Raw genomic sequence first — 15,616 nt, 5'->3', positions numbered from 1 at the left:
TCTGAATATCTTTACCATTCTTCTTAAAGTGCTCGAGTGCTTCCATCTGCCCAGTATTAATATTCATAACTTTAGACATCTTAAATTTGCTAGATACATGAATGATCCTATTAAGTTTTCAGAAGTTCTTCTTCCTGACAAGGCAGCAAATAAACTGAGTCAGGCATTTACCTTCCAGCACAACGTGCTGCTTCTGTAATGCAAACACCAGCAGACAACTGCTGAGAGCTAATGCAGCCCTTATCTCGCTCAACAGGAGTTTGATTCCACACATTTCCAGCAGAAGAGTGAACTTACTGATTTCTGCTGCTAACGTTTGGTGGCATCGTTTCTTAAGCAGAAACTAAACCACCTTCAACCCACTGCTGCTACTAGCTAATAGGCAATGATAAATTGAGAACAGACACCATGTGTAGAAGGAATACATTGTCAAACTTTGAGGCAGCCTGCTTCCAAATGCAGCTGCAACCAACTCATCTGCTGGAAATTAATGAATTCCATGTTCTTTGGTAATTTAACATTTAAGGCATAAATTGGATGGAAAACGTGGCATGTAGCCAACAACCTTGCTGCTTTTCCCTACAATGTGAGAGCCCCATGGACAGGTAAATGTGTGTCACACTTCAAAAATAAGCCCACACTTTATGGTGTAAAGGCAAAACTCCCTTTGGTCCAAACTCTGAATCTGGAATAATTCCACTGAAATTGTGCAGTTACCCTGTATTGCCCATTGATATACTGGGCTCATATTTTTTGCTAAAGAGCCCTGTTCATTCATATGGTAACCAGAATCTCCTACAGGAATGAAATATAAAGCTAGGGAATGAAACATAAAGCTAGGGAACACTATTGTCTAGGAAAAAAGTCTCAGGAGTGATTTGCTACTGATGATGTGATGTGTAATCTCTAGATGACTGAGGCATGGAGGTAGAGAAGAAAGTTAATTACAGGGGCAGGTAGTGACACTCCACTGTAGTTAGAATTGTATTTACAATGCAAATTCCTCTTGTTTGTTTTTTTAGAGCTTTCTGTCTCAGTGACACTATTGTGCTCTGTGCAGGCAATCATCATTTAGCTTTGATTTCCAGCTTTTGTCAGTTTGTCACCACTTTATTATTTAAATACATTTTTCTCTGCCAAATAAAGGCATTTTGAGAGTATGACAGAAGAATTAGAACTTCTAAAAGAACGATTTCTGTTACTGTAAACAATGCAAAAGCTGCCAAAAATCTTCTCAAATGAAGGAATAGTATTATTTTCTTGCCTTGACATTGAAAATAAAACATACATCAGACTTAGCCTGGAGTTGTCAGTAGATGAGGGGAATTATGTTTTAGTAGGGATTTCTTTAAAATTTTCCCTTTTCCAACCATCCTCCCTGACCACCACCACCAACCCCCCACCCTGCCCTTCCCTGCCCTGATTAAAAAACAACTCTTGTCAGAAAGATTGCCCTGGACTGATAGATTTCATACCACTTTGTGTGTCATTTCCTCAATAATGATTCAACCCCCTGTGTCTCATCTACTCCAGATGTAGAAAGTGGAGTCCACAAAGTTACAGACATAAAAATCTCTGCATGATCTTGTATGCAATTTGCTTTTGCCTTTCTAAAAAGCATTTGCACTAAACTAGCAGCAGCCACTAACATCTTATATCCTGAGAACATGGACATGACAACAATCCCTGTATTTCCTAAATCATTGCTTATCTACACCTCACTTCAGCCCAGAGCACAGCAAGGAAAAGTTGTTTTGGTTTCCCGCCATCTTGAAGGGAGCCACTGGCTCTTCTTTTGAATAATCAAAGTAAAACACGTTCATTCCTGTATCATGACTCTCAGAATTCATAATTGCAATTCAAAATTTAAAAAAAAAAAAAAAATCGTGGGACAGCTGCCAGAAAAGATGTTTTGTTTAGCAGTTTATGAAAACAGCATATGCCACTAGTTTATTCATTTTTCTATTTCCATTTATTTATTAATTTTGGCCTAAATTCTGTGCATGCAAGCAAAACCATAAAGGGAAATCAAGAGGGAGTGTTTTCTTTGATATTGTGTCCAGATGTGAATAACTGATACAATGTAAATTGTTTTAAAAACACAGATTTATCGACCTTTTCAAAACCTGGATCTGTAAGAGATCAGGTCTTACATGGAATTACTGAGTAAACTGTTTGGGGTATTTCCACTGTAAGTGAGGCTACCTAAGCTATTTCAGTGGAGAGTCTATAATATAATATCACTTACTCCTTCCTGCTCCTCTTGCCCCTCCAGTCATCCAAATCTGTGTCTATTTTCTCTGCGTTGAGTTGTGTCACTGATCAGCTCTGCCTTCAGCAGATACTCTGGCTCAGGAGTGCCTCCAAGTATTTGCATGATTGGACAAAGAAAAAAAAGGAAGAAAAGGAAATTAGGTGAATTAGTGAGATAAATAATTTGGAGAAATCAGGTTCACTCTCTCCACCAGAGTCTCCTTCCCTCTACCTCCTGCACAGACAGATTCTGGTTTATTCTTCTAAACAACAATTTTGAGGTTCTGACCATATGGCCAAGTGTGTTAAAGCCAAGAACTCCATGCTTGTTGTAAGGACACAGGAGGGCTGCCAAGGACCAGCAGGATGCTCTAGGAGTAATTGTGCCAAGACAAAGAGGGAATGGGATGTGGAGAAGACAAAACCGGGAGCAGATCCGTGTAAGATCACTGGCAGTGATGGCACACAGGAGTGAGGGACTCTTGCTGGCAGCTTTAGGCAACTGGAATTTGAGTACTTGGAGACTCAGGGCCAGATGTTCCAGCTCTCCTGTGAGGGGGCTGCAGAGGCAGAGACTAACAACAGGTATCATGCAGAGCATTTAGCCAGCAGCTCACAGACTATAATCCAAGCTACCCAGCAGACTTCAAGGCCTAAGAAAACAGCAAATTTGGTAGAGGTTGGCTCTGCATTCCCACCATCCCACTTTCCCCCCTTCCCTGCTCTTTAAAGGCCAAGTGTGATTGACTCTCAGGGTCACAGTGAGGGGAAGAGAAAAAGCCAAAGCAATTTCATTTTTAAATTTGAGTTTATATTTGCAGCAAAGTTTCCCCAGCGCTCTCCCAGCTGGAGGGCTGATAATGAGTTGTCATCAGTTTAATGGATTGTACCTGTTCCATTAAAGACAAATAGGTTATTGGGAGCCAGTAGCAGCTTCACTTCTGGGGCAGAAAAAGCCCCAAAACCTCAAGATGATAGTAAACCCTGGATTGTAAATAAATGAATACATAAAAAGCCTTTCTACCTTCAAGCAAGGAGAGCAGTGAAAAAGAGCAACCTCCTTTTTCGCCTTAAGAGAGAACTTTCTCACTCAGTTCCCAGCTTGATGGCATGTCCTGGACATGGGGCTACTGATCTTTGCTGCTCCCATGGAGCCTGAAATACCAGTGCCTGGTCCCTGTGCCCCTAAAATGCAGCCACCCTGTTCAAGTGCTGACAGCATTAGCAGACGTGGGCGATGCACTCAGGCACCTCAACGGCCTTTTAACCTAATCCATATTTATAGATCATCTCAATTAGTAGATAGTGGGAAACCTTTGTTTCGCCCTTGGTTGTTTGCAGTGGCTCAATCAATTGTAATTGCATCTATAGGGATTATAAAGTGGGTGGCAACTTGTGTCAGAACTGCTGTGATTTCTTTAAATTAACCAGAGGTAACATGACATATTCTTGATAAACGCACTAATAGCAGCAGGCAGGCGCATGACTGCAGAAGAGCAGACATGCCCTGGAATCATCATTCCGAGAAAAACCCTGAAGACAGGGATTTGCTTCGAAATTTAGTTCAGATCCAGCTGACAAGGAGTCGATTAGCTCCACAATGAGCAAATGCAGCACTGTCTTGTTTGCTGCGAGAGAAAACAAACAAAATGTCAATAAAAAATTACCTCTTTGCCAGAGGGTTTCAACACAATTCAAGTAAAGAAATAAAGCTGTACGTTCTGTGTTGCTTTAAAAAACCCACAGGTCTAGCGCCTTAATGTGTACCAAGGTAACCACATCTTTCATTCTTTAGCCCACTCTCTGTCTAAACTAATTTGCTTTTCCTGCAAAATGAAGAGCAAACCTACACAAAAATGCTGAAATCCCAGCCTGTGTAGCTGGCTATAGGCTGCATGTTGAATCCAAAGAAATTAGTCCAAGAAAAGTCAATTGAGAAATGTGTCCTCCCAGAGTGAAGAGCAAATAAAAATGGGGGTCAAAAATAACCAAGTTTTTTAAAGCTGTATTTTTGAGTCAGTGAAATATATTTTGGATTGATACATGTCCTCCTGATGTGAGAGGACTGGCAGAAAAAGTCTGGCTTAATGTCTGCAATTCAGCTAATTTTGAATTGTTTGCTCTAACCATACAAATTTAAATGTCTAAAGACACATCTCATAGAGGCAACCCTTACATTCTTCACTATTTTTTCATTATCTCTTTCTCATGACACTTGACTGAAGTGTCAGTGCTTCCAGAGCACACTCAGTAGCTCCAGCCTCCTCTTTTACAGCATTTCAGGGCTTGGGAGCCTCACTGTCTCTCTTCTGTACCAGCTCAGTAAGTTTTGGAGTCTCTGTCATTTTTGCATTGATGCAAAGAGGAGCAGCCCATCTGCCATTGCTCGGATGAGCAGCATCCTCCCTCCTTTCTCTATTTTAACAAAACTTGGAGGCTCCAGGGGAGGGCTCTGAGTCCAGTCCCCAGCATTTCCTCTTGATGAGTATATGTAGCTCTGCACTCAGGTTGCTGTTACCCAGCCTTTCCTTTCTAGGACGTGCTGACCCCCAGTTTGGGGTGCTGTTGTGCTGTGGGGCCAGGCAATCCCCACCAGTACAAGGTCAGGGTTCTCTGTGTCTCATGCACTGGAGCAGCTCCATTCACTGTGGGCAGTGGTAGCCCTTAACACAATCTCTGCTGCTTTGCCAAGCGCTGGGTCCTGCAGTTTCTGCAGCTTTCATTCTTTCCAGTCCTGATAACCCAGCAAGTCCTGAGGCCTGGGACAAGTGTGAGGCTGAGCCAGAGAGACCAGCAAGTTCCATTTCATCTTGTTTCTTGTCTGAATAAAGATCTCTCTTGTTCCATGCATCAAACACATGCACAACAGGCCTTGATTCAACAAGCTCGTTGAATTGCCTGTTTCAATCAGATGATCCTGCTAGTAATGCCAATTCTTATTTATTTGGGGGTTTTTACTCAGAATGTTCCTATTTAATTAATATGTTGACAAACAGTCTTCCATATTTAATTGCTTCCAAAGGAGGAAATTTAATCATGTGTACTTGTTCTGTTTTTTAAACTGCAGTGCTCTGGCAGAGCACATTCCTGACACATGTGCATGGAATGAACTCATTTTGACTGCAGGTTATTGTGGATATCTACTATTTAAAATAAAAACAGCAGCTTAGATGGATGCAGGAATAGTTAAGTGATGTATAATGGTGATGGGCATGTGTTGAACCAGTTTAATTGGGGATTTGAAGTAATGGAGTTGCACGGTATTTGACATTAAAGACTTTGCAAATTAAACATCCCCTTTTTCTACTAGATAAATACACAGCTTTCTTGCCAGCACCTGAGATGCTGTCCTCTGCAAGGAAGAAAGGACTCAGTGTCAGGCTGCAGCGCAAGCAGCGAGGACATGTGGAAGGAATTGTAGCTGTGAATATGTAATTCCTGGCCTCTGACGCTTGCGGAGCGCGGTGGCTTTCCTCGCCTTGAGCTCCCTGAATGGGCCCATTTTCTGTTCTAGACAGTGTGTCTGTTGGCAGAGCTAAACATATCCTCTGTGCTGCCGGAGCGAGGATGCTGGCGAAGGCAGCTGAGAGCACAAAAAATGGTTGGAAATTTGCTCCCAATAGGCACTCGGTGAACGTTTTTGGAGGGTGTCATTCTGATTTTATAAGCAGCACCTTGGTACACTCAGACTCTCAGAAGTCAGCCAAGCTTTGACATGGGCAGCCTGACCCACAGTGTTCATTTTAGGTCTCTGAAAGCTTGTCACAGCCTGATACTGATTTTTACTGCAATATTGCAGATTTGGGGTATTGGACTGCATTTTGCTGAAATAGAAAGGTAAGGAAAGCAACCACAATGCAAAGCATCATTAGGGAAGGATTGAGATCTACTGTTCAGCACAGAAGCCTGAAATATAACTGTGATGAGGGAATATTTTCCCAGTGAGACTGGAGCACTTGCAGGAATCATGCTGGGGATACACATATTTCATTATGGGTCTGTTCTATCCAAGGCCATGTCCAAGGCCAAGGACATGGTGGTGTCCTTTTAGTACCAAGAATGGCACCACCTGGGTTTTGTAGGCAGATAGAGCTAACAAATGTTGTGGCTTTTCCACAGCAGGGTAAGGTTCATCTGTTTAGGGAAAAAATGCCTCAACAAAACAGGCTGAGATCTTGGCTCTTTCTCCTAGACAAATCAATGATGGCACTTGGATGTCTGACAGGGGCTGGCAGACTTCTCACACCAGGTGTCCTTGAACTGTTTCCTCATTTTGAGGTGCAGCCAGTCCTGGATGTCCTGCAGCTCTGGGGATGCCAGTTGTACGTGTTGCTAATCAGGGTGACTCTGTTTTCAGGGTCAGAGCTTTGCCTGCTAAGGCAGCACTTGCAGGATGAGCATCATGGTGAGTGGAGCCCGTAGTGCTGAGCACGAGGAGAGCCAGAGCTGAGCGCAGCCCCTGTGATGATGCAGCGTGTCCTCAGTGCTGGGAAGGGGCTACAGAGCACCCCTAAACCTTGGTCCTTTTGTTCCTTTTGTTAGCTATACCCTCAGATCCCTTTTTAAGGCACTAACGTTGGGTTTGTTTGTGCCTTTGCAGAGGAAGCCATCAAGTACCACAGCGGGCCTCCAAAGAACGCGTACATGGAGCAGAGCTTCCAGGGCCTGAACCCCGTGCTCAACATCCCCGTCAGCGCCGCCCGCGCCGAGCAGGCCAAGCGCAACGCGGGGCTCGTGGGGCCCCGCCTGGATGCCTGGGTGGACTCTCTGGTCAGCAGCGTCTGGTCAGCTGTGGACATCTGCAGTGTGGGCCCCACGGCCTGCCCTGTGCTGCAGGGCTGTGCCCAGACCGCCTGGAGCTCGCTGAGCCCCGACCCCAAATCCGAGCTGGGCCCCGTCAAGCCCGACGGCCGCCTGAGGTAGCATCCGCTGTGCTCTGCTCCGGCATAGGTTGTTAAAAGGGAATTGAACCTTGCTTCTCCGTGAATCTTGTGCCAGGTTTCAGAAACTGAAGGGAAAGTTACGTTTTTTTGTTACGTATTGCAATATAATTCATTTTAAAAAACAACAAAAAACAACCAAAAAAAAAGGGTTCTGAAGTTCTGACAAGGCCTTTGGCACTGCCCTCTCCATCAGCTCTGTTGGGAGCATTGTCACTCATCCCACAGCCTGTGCTGTCCCATGGGGACACGGCCATTCCGTGTGCCACTGCACCCACCACCGTGTGGGCTTGGAAACAGTAGCACCAAGCCATGGAGAGGACAGTGAAGGAGCAGCTGCTAAAGGGTCTTTTTTTAAATAAATTTGTCTGTACCTCTGCTGTTTCATAGGCTTTTCTTATTTTGCTACCATGAATAAATCACAGCAAAATTCCCTTCTACTTACGCTTCCTGGGGAGGTCAGTTCCTGCAGGCTGGAGCCTGTATGGCCACATGACCTCAGAGAATGTGAAGTAATTATGGTACAGCCTCACTCGAGTTTTTGATAACACAAAGTAATTCTGGACACCGCTGATGTCTGTTATCCTAGCTAGGGAAAATGAGCAAAAGCAGAAGATGTCAGATTACTTTCAGAGGTTTTTTCAGACTAATTTCACTATACACTCTAAATGAAACCAGTGTTCTGCTATAGTAGCCTTTTTTGTCTCATGCAGTCGGGTTCAGGGTCAGTGTACCGAGAATATTTATTGAAGAACAAAGAAGTATTTTGAATTTCAGCCCTTTCGAATCTGCAGGTATTTTTGGAAGCCACCAGTACCTGAATATTTTCACAGACTGCCAGTAGAGCAGGTGTGTACATGTAGGCTGGGGTGGGTTGTGATGTGTCTGCTCACATCCTTTGCTGATTTTGCTCATGAGCTGAGCTGAGTTCTTCTCAGGCAGTGGAGCTCTAAACCAGTAAAATAGTAAAATTGAGACCTAAGTCTTCAACAACAGGTTTCTTCCCTAATTTGAGTAGTGGCTAGTAAGTCTTAACACTAATTCCCTCCCTTGGTCTCAGATCTCCATCTTTCCCAAAGAAGGATCCTTCCAGGCTTTGCCAGGGCATCGGAAGGCTGTGCAGGATGTGGGTCTCTGTCCAAAGCCAAGGGAAGGAGAACAATGCCATGTTTCTCTGTGCTTTTACTTTATTCTGTCAACAATCTACCCTTGCCTGTCTTCAGAACTCCTAGCAGGCTGCATCCTGTTTTAAATAGGCATGTTTTGCATCATTTCAACCTGTATTTTCTACAGTAGGGAAAAATTAATTTACATTCCAAAAACTTTTAAAAATACCGGTTTTATATGCAAATTCATCTCCAACTAATGCATTTTACATTAGCAATAACATGCACTTTGTTGTTGTTGCTGTGTTACTCTCTAGTTAGCAACAGAAGCAAAAGAGACCATTAAAAGCTATTAGGGTCAATTAGGAAAGAAGTCCTGTTGCTGTTATAAAGGAAGGTATCTGTTCACCCTTCTGTGTGCATGGATAACTTTCTGCTGAGAGTTAAGTGTCCACATCAGGGAGGAAACAGGCCCTTAGATCATTCCATAATCTCGTCTCACAGGAAGGTTGAATTCCCTTTTAAACAACACTTGCAGTAGGACTGTAACACACAGATCCCAGTGGCTTGGAGTATCTCTGTCGTGTTGGTTTAAAGCTACTTCAGTTTGCTTTGGACTTGGAATTGTGGTGTCAGCTGTGCTGGCATTAAGGCAGAGCATTGAAATGTTTATCTGGCACAAAAATGGATGCATAGAAGGAACAATTTAGGTATTTATTATTTATGTTTTAGTCAATGACTAATTAGTAGGTGCTGCTTTTGCAGCTTGAAGATTATGTTATTTTACTAACTGAAGCTGCCTTTATTAAGAAAAGGCCTTCCCCCCCTCACACCTCCCTTTCTTTTTTTGTCTTGATTTTGTCAGTCATGAGCCGTAGCTTTAGGAAAGTTTGTAGCAAAGAGAGCTGATTGGAATATTCCAGTCAAGATAACGTTCCAGCTTTTCAACCAGCTCTAGAGGCAAGTGTGTGTGAAACCAGGGTTGCCAACATGTCTATGTAATAGAATCACAGTGTTGTTACTTATTCAGTGGGGTTTTTTAACAGTGCTTGTTTTTGATATAACATTCCTTTGTGAAGTTCATATTTTCTGGGGACCTCCAACCCTCACTGTGAAATCCAGGGCTTCAGTCACGCTGATGCAATGGCGACTGCACGGTTCAAGCCCTGCAGATTAAATGAAGAACGTCATATTTAGGGCACACAGTAAAATTCATTAACAAGCCCAGGCAGTGCTTGTTCTCAGTAAGACTCCTGGGGTAGTCACAAAATCTTCAGTCTGTCTTGCACATAAGCACATGTGTAGGGATGCACCCACGCACACGCATGCAAATAACTTAGTTTTTAAATTTGATACTTGTTTTTACTCTTAAGCAGGAATGTTTTTAAGTGCTTTTTTGGTAAGTTTCATTAAGTAGACCAAGCAGAAGGTGACAACAATCACATCTTCTGTGGTTAGGAAAAAAGCTGCCACTTTTATCCTTTAAAATATAAGGTGCAAATTATTTTGTTTTAGTACAAAAAAGGGAAAGAAAACAGATGGTTGCTGATACATCCATTTGCATTATATGCTAGGTTTAAAATATCTCGAAGAAAATTTATATGTGTTTATTTTCTGAAAGGCAAAAAGCATTTCAACAATGAAGTTTTGTAGCAAGCTGGCAACCCAGTGCTGCTGTTAAAATATAATGTGCAGAGCTGAAGGGGTTGATCCTGCAGTCCTTTCTTAAGCAAAACTTCCACAGAATGCTGAGTGAGGACTTCAGAGTCAAGTCCAGCATAAATAAAAGGTGTGACAGTGTGCTAGGGGTAAATGCTGTCTGTGTTTGAAATCATCAAAGATTAAGCTGCCGTGTTTGGAACATTTTCTGGGGACAATGTCAAGTTTTGGACCTAAACAGCCATCTCTACAACAGCTATTATCATGCAGACATGGATTCAAAAGATATATAAGAGACTTTGTGTCTGAGTTACAAAGTCCAGTAGTTGTGAATAAAAAACGTGTAAAGCCAGACTCTGCATCAGGGATCAGAGCTGGCTCCGAGCTGATGCTGCCAAGCCCAACTTAGTCCTGCTTAGTGGCTTCTCTGGTTTGAAATGGCAGCACTGGGAGCCTGTGACAAACACTGTCTATGGTCAGAAGAGAATAACTTCACAGATCTTACATTTGGTGAAAAGGAGAATTCAGAGGAGGGACCCACAGTTGGTACAAAACAAGTGAGTTATGCATCTTCATCTGAATGTGCAGGTGTTCTTTTCCAATCCCACTGGCCAATCTTTCCTGAACAGGATCCCAGCTGAAAGCCTGGTTTGATCAAAATCCCTTTCAGTGGGAGAGGTTTATATTTCCATATGCACACATTTGTCCTCTGTGTGTAATGCTTTGCTTGTTTAAATTCCCTGCCCATTCTGCACTACAGCCATGTAACACTCCTGTGATCAATCTGTATTACACAGAAAGAGAATGTGGCAAAATGCAGAACATCTACATACGTGATTTAATGAATTATGTCCAAAGTCAGTCCTAGCATTATGCAAACCTGTTTATATGGTAATGTTGAACCCCAAGGCTAAACGAAATAGCTCAAATGACAGTTTATTTTCAGATTTGTCCAATTCTTTCTTTGATGACATTTGGACATTGAGTAGTAACATTTGCATTTTCATTTTCTGATATTCAAGGGGGTTTTTTTTAGAATTGAAATTATGTCTTCATTTTTTGTGCTCTCGGCAAGCAGAGAATTTTAACAATTCCTTCATGATAGCAAGTGTTATACAAGAAAGTCCCTCTGTATCTCTGTTGTTAAGCCTTCATTATTGCTAAGCCTAGAGATACAGGAATGTGCATTCGTGTGTTACAAATTGACTTTCCTGGGTATTGGCTTCAGTGCACAATGCCTGTACAGTTGTTTAATGGTGTATTAACAGTGATCCTGCAGCACCTTCAAAAGTACCAACTAATGTGCATTCACTTTCCCTCCATCTCCTGCGGCACTAATTGCCATCCTAATGAAGCCTCCATCACTCAGCCACCATTATAGTGAGCACAGTAGTGAAGTCAGTGAGTCAGAACTGGGATAGTGTAAACCTGACCAAAGGGACGCAGAAAGGGTAAAGAAGATGCTGAAACTTTGCAAAAAGTTTGACACAATTGTGTTGCAACAAACCTTTGAGCAAACTGGGCTCCTTCTGCACAGCAAGGCTGAGAACCATTGATGCCCTGAGATCTCAGCTTTGATGTCCCAGATAAACAAGATCCAGATGGATCTTTCTTGTGGCCCAGCAATGAGGACCAGCTTTCTGTTGATTTCTCTAGTTCTCTTTCATCGCAGCCATCAGAGAATTGCCAGCTTGCTGCTGGCTATCACGCCCTCCTCGTTGTCTTCCCAGATCCCAAAGCTTCAGGAGTTGGCCACATGAAACCTTGGCCAACTCCAGCACTTTCCATAGAGCAGGAAGTTTTATACTTGAGTGAGCCAAATCCCCTAGGCTTCTTCAGAAACCCAGCTGCAGATGAGGAAAGTTTGCTTTTCAGAGCAGCCTTCAGTCAGTTCAGTACTTGCACACAGGAAGGAATTGGTGAAAGCCAGCAATTGTCCTGATTTTGTCCTGATTTTCATGCTTGGGAATCTAATTCAGGCTTGATACATGTAAGAGGAGACTTGGTTATTTCGTTATTTGGTTATTTCAGTAACAGGGTTAGACAGACCTGGTAGGAAGTGGTTGGTGGCCTTTCCCACTGGCCTTTGCATCAGTCTGGTTGTGAAAAGATAATGATCCATATGTGTCTTTATTTCTACCATTCAAGACCTCTGGTATAGTCTTGAGGATTTGTAGGACATTACCTTAGGCCCATATTAAATGACAATGATTAAATTGAAAACATCATGTAAAAAAGCCTCTCCAAACCAAACCTGCAGAATTCTGCCAAGACAGCTCCAGGGGTGACGCCGACAGAGAGGGTAAGGAGCAATGCAGCGTTAAGAGAGGACAGAGCACTGCCCTTCCAGAGGCCCAGGAGGAGTTCCTGAGAGGAGGAATACCTGCTGCTGAGCCCTGAGGGCAGCTGCTGCTGCAGCAAGGCACAGAGGAGCCAAAAAAATGTGAATTAGGGTTAAGGGCAGCAAAGAAGAATTTGTAGGACATTGCATTTTCCTGCAGAATCTTCAAAAGCAAGCAAACACTCTGATTTGTAATTCCCTTCAAAGGTGTACTCTAGACGAGATTGGCCTCCAAAACCTTCACGACCATCATCACAGTAAGGGAAAGAATAGTCAGGCTGAGAGCATTTAAAATTGAGGCTACAAGACCTTGCAGCCCATGCTATCCAGGAGCACAGCAGCATTAAGGTGTCTCAGTTCTGTGTGGCACTGGGAGCAGTTACCCCTCTTGAAGTGGCACTGCAGGTACCATGTTGATTCTGTTCCTTCTTACTAACAGTAGTGTGTTAATCACTCTGCTCTTTGCTTCTGCCTTGGTTACCTTCTTTTGCTCATGGGTGCTACCACAGCTGCTACCTCACTGTGTCTGCAAACACGTTTACCTGGGAACAACAAAAAAAGGTACCAGAAATCTCCTTGAACTGAATGTACAATCTATGCAAATTCTCTTTCTACTTTGTTAAAACCTAGAAGTATTACTTGTAACCTTGCCAAATATACAGCAAGATACTGTACAGGTGCCTCTGATACCAGAGTGACAATTCTAGGCGCAGTTCATGGCGCTGCATTTGTATATTGTAATGACTCGGCTTGTCTTTGGTTCTGTTGTAGTTAACACCCTCGACTGAGACAATAGCACTCCTGCTAGGGGAGCACCTTCAGTTTACTGGGAATATTCCAGAGGAGGATGTCTATGGCATTTCATTTTACTTTCCTGCTTAGATCCAAAACAAGGCACAGACCTGCTGGCCAAAACTAGGGTGTTGTTTCAGCTTTTCTGTGGGTGAATCCTATCAGCGTTGGATCGCTCGGTGTCTGTTCCCATTGTGGCATCCAGTGTGTTGCCCCTTAAAGAAAGCCTTACTTCCATACTTTCTAAATGTGGCCTTAAACTGTGTTAGGAACTTTGGTGTTGTCTGTGTCTTGCTCACTTTCTCTGTTCGTTGTGGAATGAATAAAAGGCACCTTGAGATTTCTATTACAGCTCAGTTGTGTTGCTGTCAGCTTACACTTCACAAATACAATAGAAATTGCTTACAAATGCAGTCTTTAAGGAAAGAAAATGACCTTCCCTTCGGGCAAAAGGAAGTCTCAGACATTCATATAAACCTTAGGAGATTATGAGCTCTGTCTTTTGCAACTCACTGTAGATAAGGAAGGTTGGTTTAATTACATACAAAGTACAAACTTAGTAACTTCTAATTTATCTTCAGACTACGACAGGACAGACTGCTCTCAGATGCACAAGACAAATTGTAGAGTAATTTCACTTATTTTGACATGGCATAGTAGCATTCCCCTCAGATTTGTACTGGTAGCTGGGAGAAGAAATATCCTCTTAATGGTATGGTTTTAAAATCTGAAGAACGTCACCACATGGGGCCAGATTTGGGGTGTTGGGAATCTAACAGTCCATTTAGTACACAGTGGAGTCTGATTGTCTAAATCATAAATGCATTTCCGAAAATCTGGCTTTTGGAACTTCATTCAAAGGTTGTCAAAGTCAGCAGAAACCAATGACTTCTGCTAAGACTTGTGTATGTTTGGTTTCTGTAATACTTTTCTCCATGTGAACTGTCTTGTTTCATTGAGTACCACAAATATTCCCAGCAGGCTGCAGTGCTTTTAGGAACCCCAAATCCTGTCCTATGTTGGTATTCAGATGTGGATACAACCCAAAGGCAACTGAAAAGGGTTTACATAAAAACCAAGGTTTGGGAAACTAAAATAATTAAATCAATGTAATGAAATTATTTTTCTGACTTTGTCCTTTTGGTTCTGTTTTGGTTTGATTGGATTTTTCTATTGCCTAACATAGTTCATAATAAGTTATTCCTGTTCTGTCATTTTCAAAGACTGGTGGTAATATAGTTTTAAGAAATAACTATTTTGTTATAGATCATAATATGCATAAAATTGTACAGAAATATTTTGTAATCTATTGAATAAGAAAAAAGAAAACCATGTATATACAGGAAAGTTTAAAAAAAAATTGGAAATTCAAATGGAACACACTGAAAGATGTAGATATTTTGCTATTTATTTAAAGGAGTATTTTATGAGATATTGAAATGTCTTAAATTGACCGGTAATCAAAGTTCAAAGTCAGAATGCTTTTCTTGTAGTAGAATGTGATTTTCAGCAATTATTGCACTACCCGTTTTTGCACCCTTTTGTCTTTCATTTAGCAGAAACAATGTGCCTTAGCTGTATTCTTTGTCAATGGGAGTTTGGTTGTTTGTCCAACAAAGCAAATTTTTTTGCAGAAAAAGAAATGGATGTATGAAATACTGTATTATACCAAAAACACTGCAGTGTATATAAATGCTTTCTGTCATACGGTGTTTTCAGATGCAGAGTTTTAAAATAAAAAAAAAAGGCTGTCTTTAGGAGCACATGTGCACCTTGTGTTATTTTCAGACCCACTAATGTGTGTCGTTTGAAAGAACTTTGCTGCTTGGTGATTTTTAGGAGGAAATATGGGCCTTTGAGCACTTCCAAGCTGTGATTCCAGTGCTGCTGGCTCACAGGCAGGGCTGCAGCCTCACCTGGGTGCTGCCCCAGTGCAGGGCTGCAAGGGGATGAACTCTGCAGGGCTCCCAGCGCTGCCAGCACTGCCAGGGATCCAGAGACACATCCAAGTTCTTGTTTTCAAACCCAGATGTCTGCTCTCGGGCCAGAGCCTCCCTGCCTGTTCCTGTGATGACAAGGAATGGTAGGCAGAGGGTCAGAAGGGATTAACAAGGAGCTCAACCTAAGTCTGTTTTTGGAAGGCTATTAACCATGAGAAGGGCTGGAGAAGTTTCTTCCATGCATCCCCAAAGGGTGCATCAGCCAAAGAGAAAGGACTCTCATGGCCTTATGAATGTCCATCTGGGTGCAGAAATACTAATTAATGCAAGGGCTGGCTGGTTACAAGAGCCGCAAAATCTGTGTCCTTTGCCTTAAGTGCAAGGATGAGCTCAGAAAAACACAATTCTTCTGTAGTTCCCTGGTGGGCTATGGACCCAAACCAGCCATTGCCCAGTGGGAGCACTTCCATTTATCTCCTGACCCCTGGTCTCCACACAGGGCACTGATTTCTTAGAGCTGCTTCCATAAATGTGATGGGGAAAAAGTTAAATTCTCCTAAAAGTCGGTGATTGGTATCTTTAGCA

At 42.6% G+C, this 15,616-nt stretch overlaps 1 protein-coding gene across 4 annotated transcripts in view; it reads left to right on the top strand.

Moving 5' to 3' along the window:
- The window catches only part of XYLT1 (xylosyltransferase 1), a 167,172-nt gene extending 152,501 nt beyond the window's left edge, over positions 1 to 14,671 (top strand). For all 4 annotated transcript variants that reach the window (XM_085074773.1, XM_085074775.1, XM_085074772.1 and 1 more), the window contains one exon: positions 6,854 to 14,671. In XM_085074773.1, coding sequence (XP_084930899.1) covers positions 6,854 to 7,176 — 323 coding nt within the window. In that variant the 3' untranslated portion in view covers positions 7,177 to 14,671. The remainder of the gene's footprint in view (positions 1 to 6,853) is intronic.
- Positions 14,672 to 15,616: the final 945 nt, after the last annotated feature.

This window comes from Lichenostomus cassidix, chromosome 14 (genome assembly GCF_008360975.1).
Source record: "Lichenostomus cassidix isolate B80296 chromosome 14, HeHo_3.0, whole genome shotgun sequence".
In the NCBI taxonomy this organism is placed as follows: Eukaryota; Metazoa; Chordata; class Aves; order Passeriformes; family Meliphagidae; genus Lichenostomus; species Lichenostomus cassidix.
The sequence above is the reverse complement of the archived record's forward strand: the minus strand, read 5'-3'. Positions and strand labels throughout refer to the sequence as shown.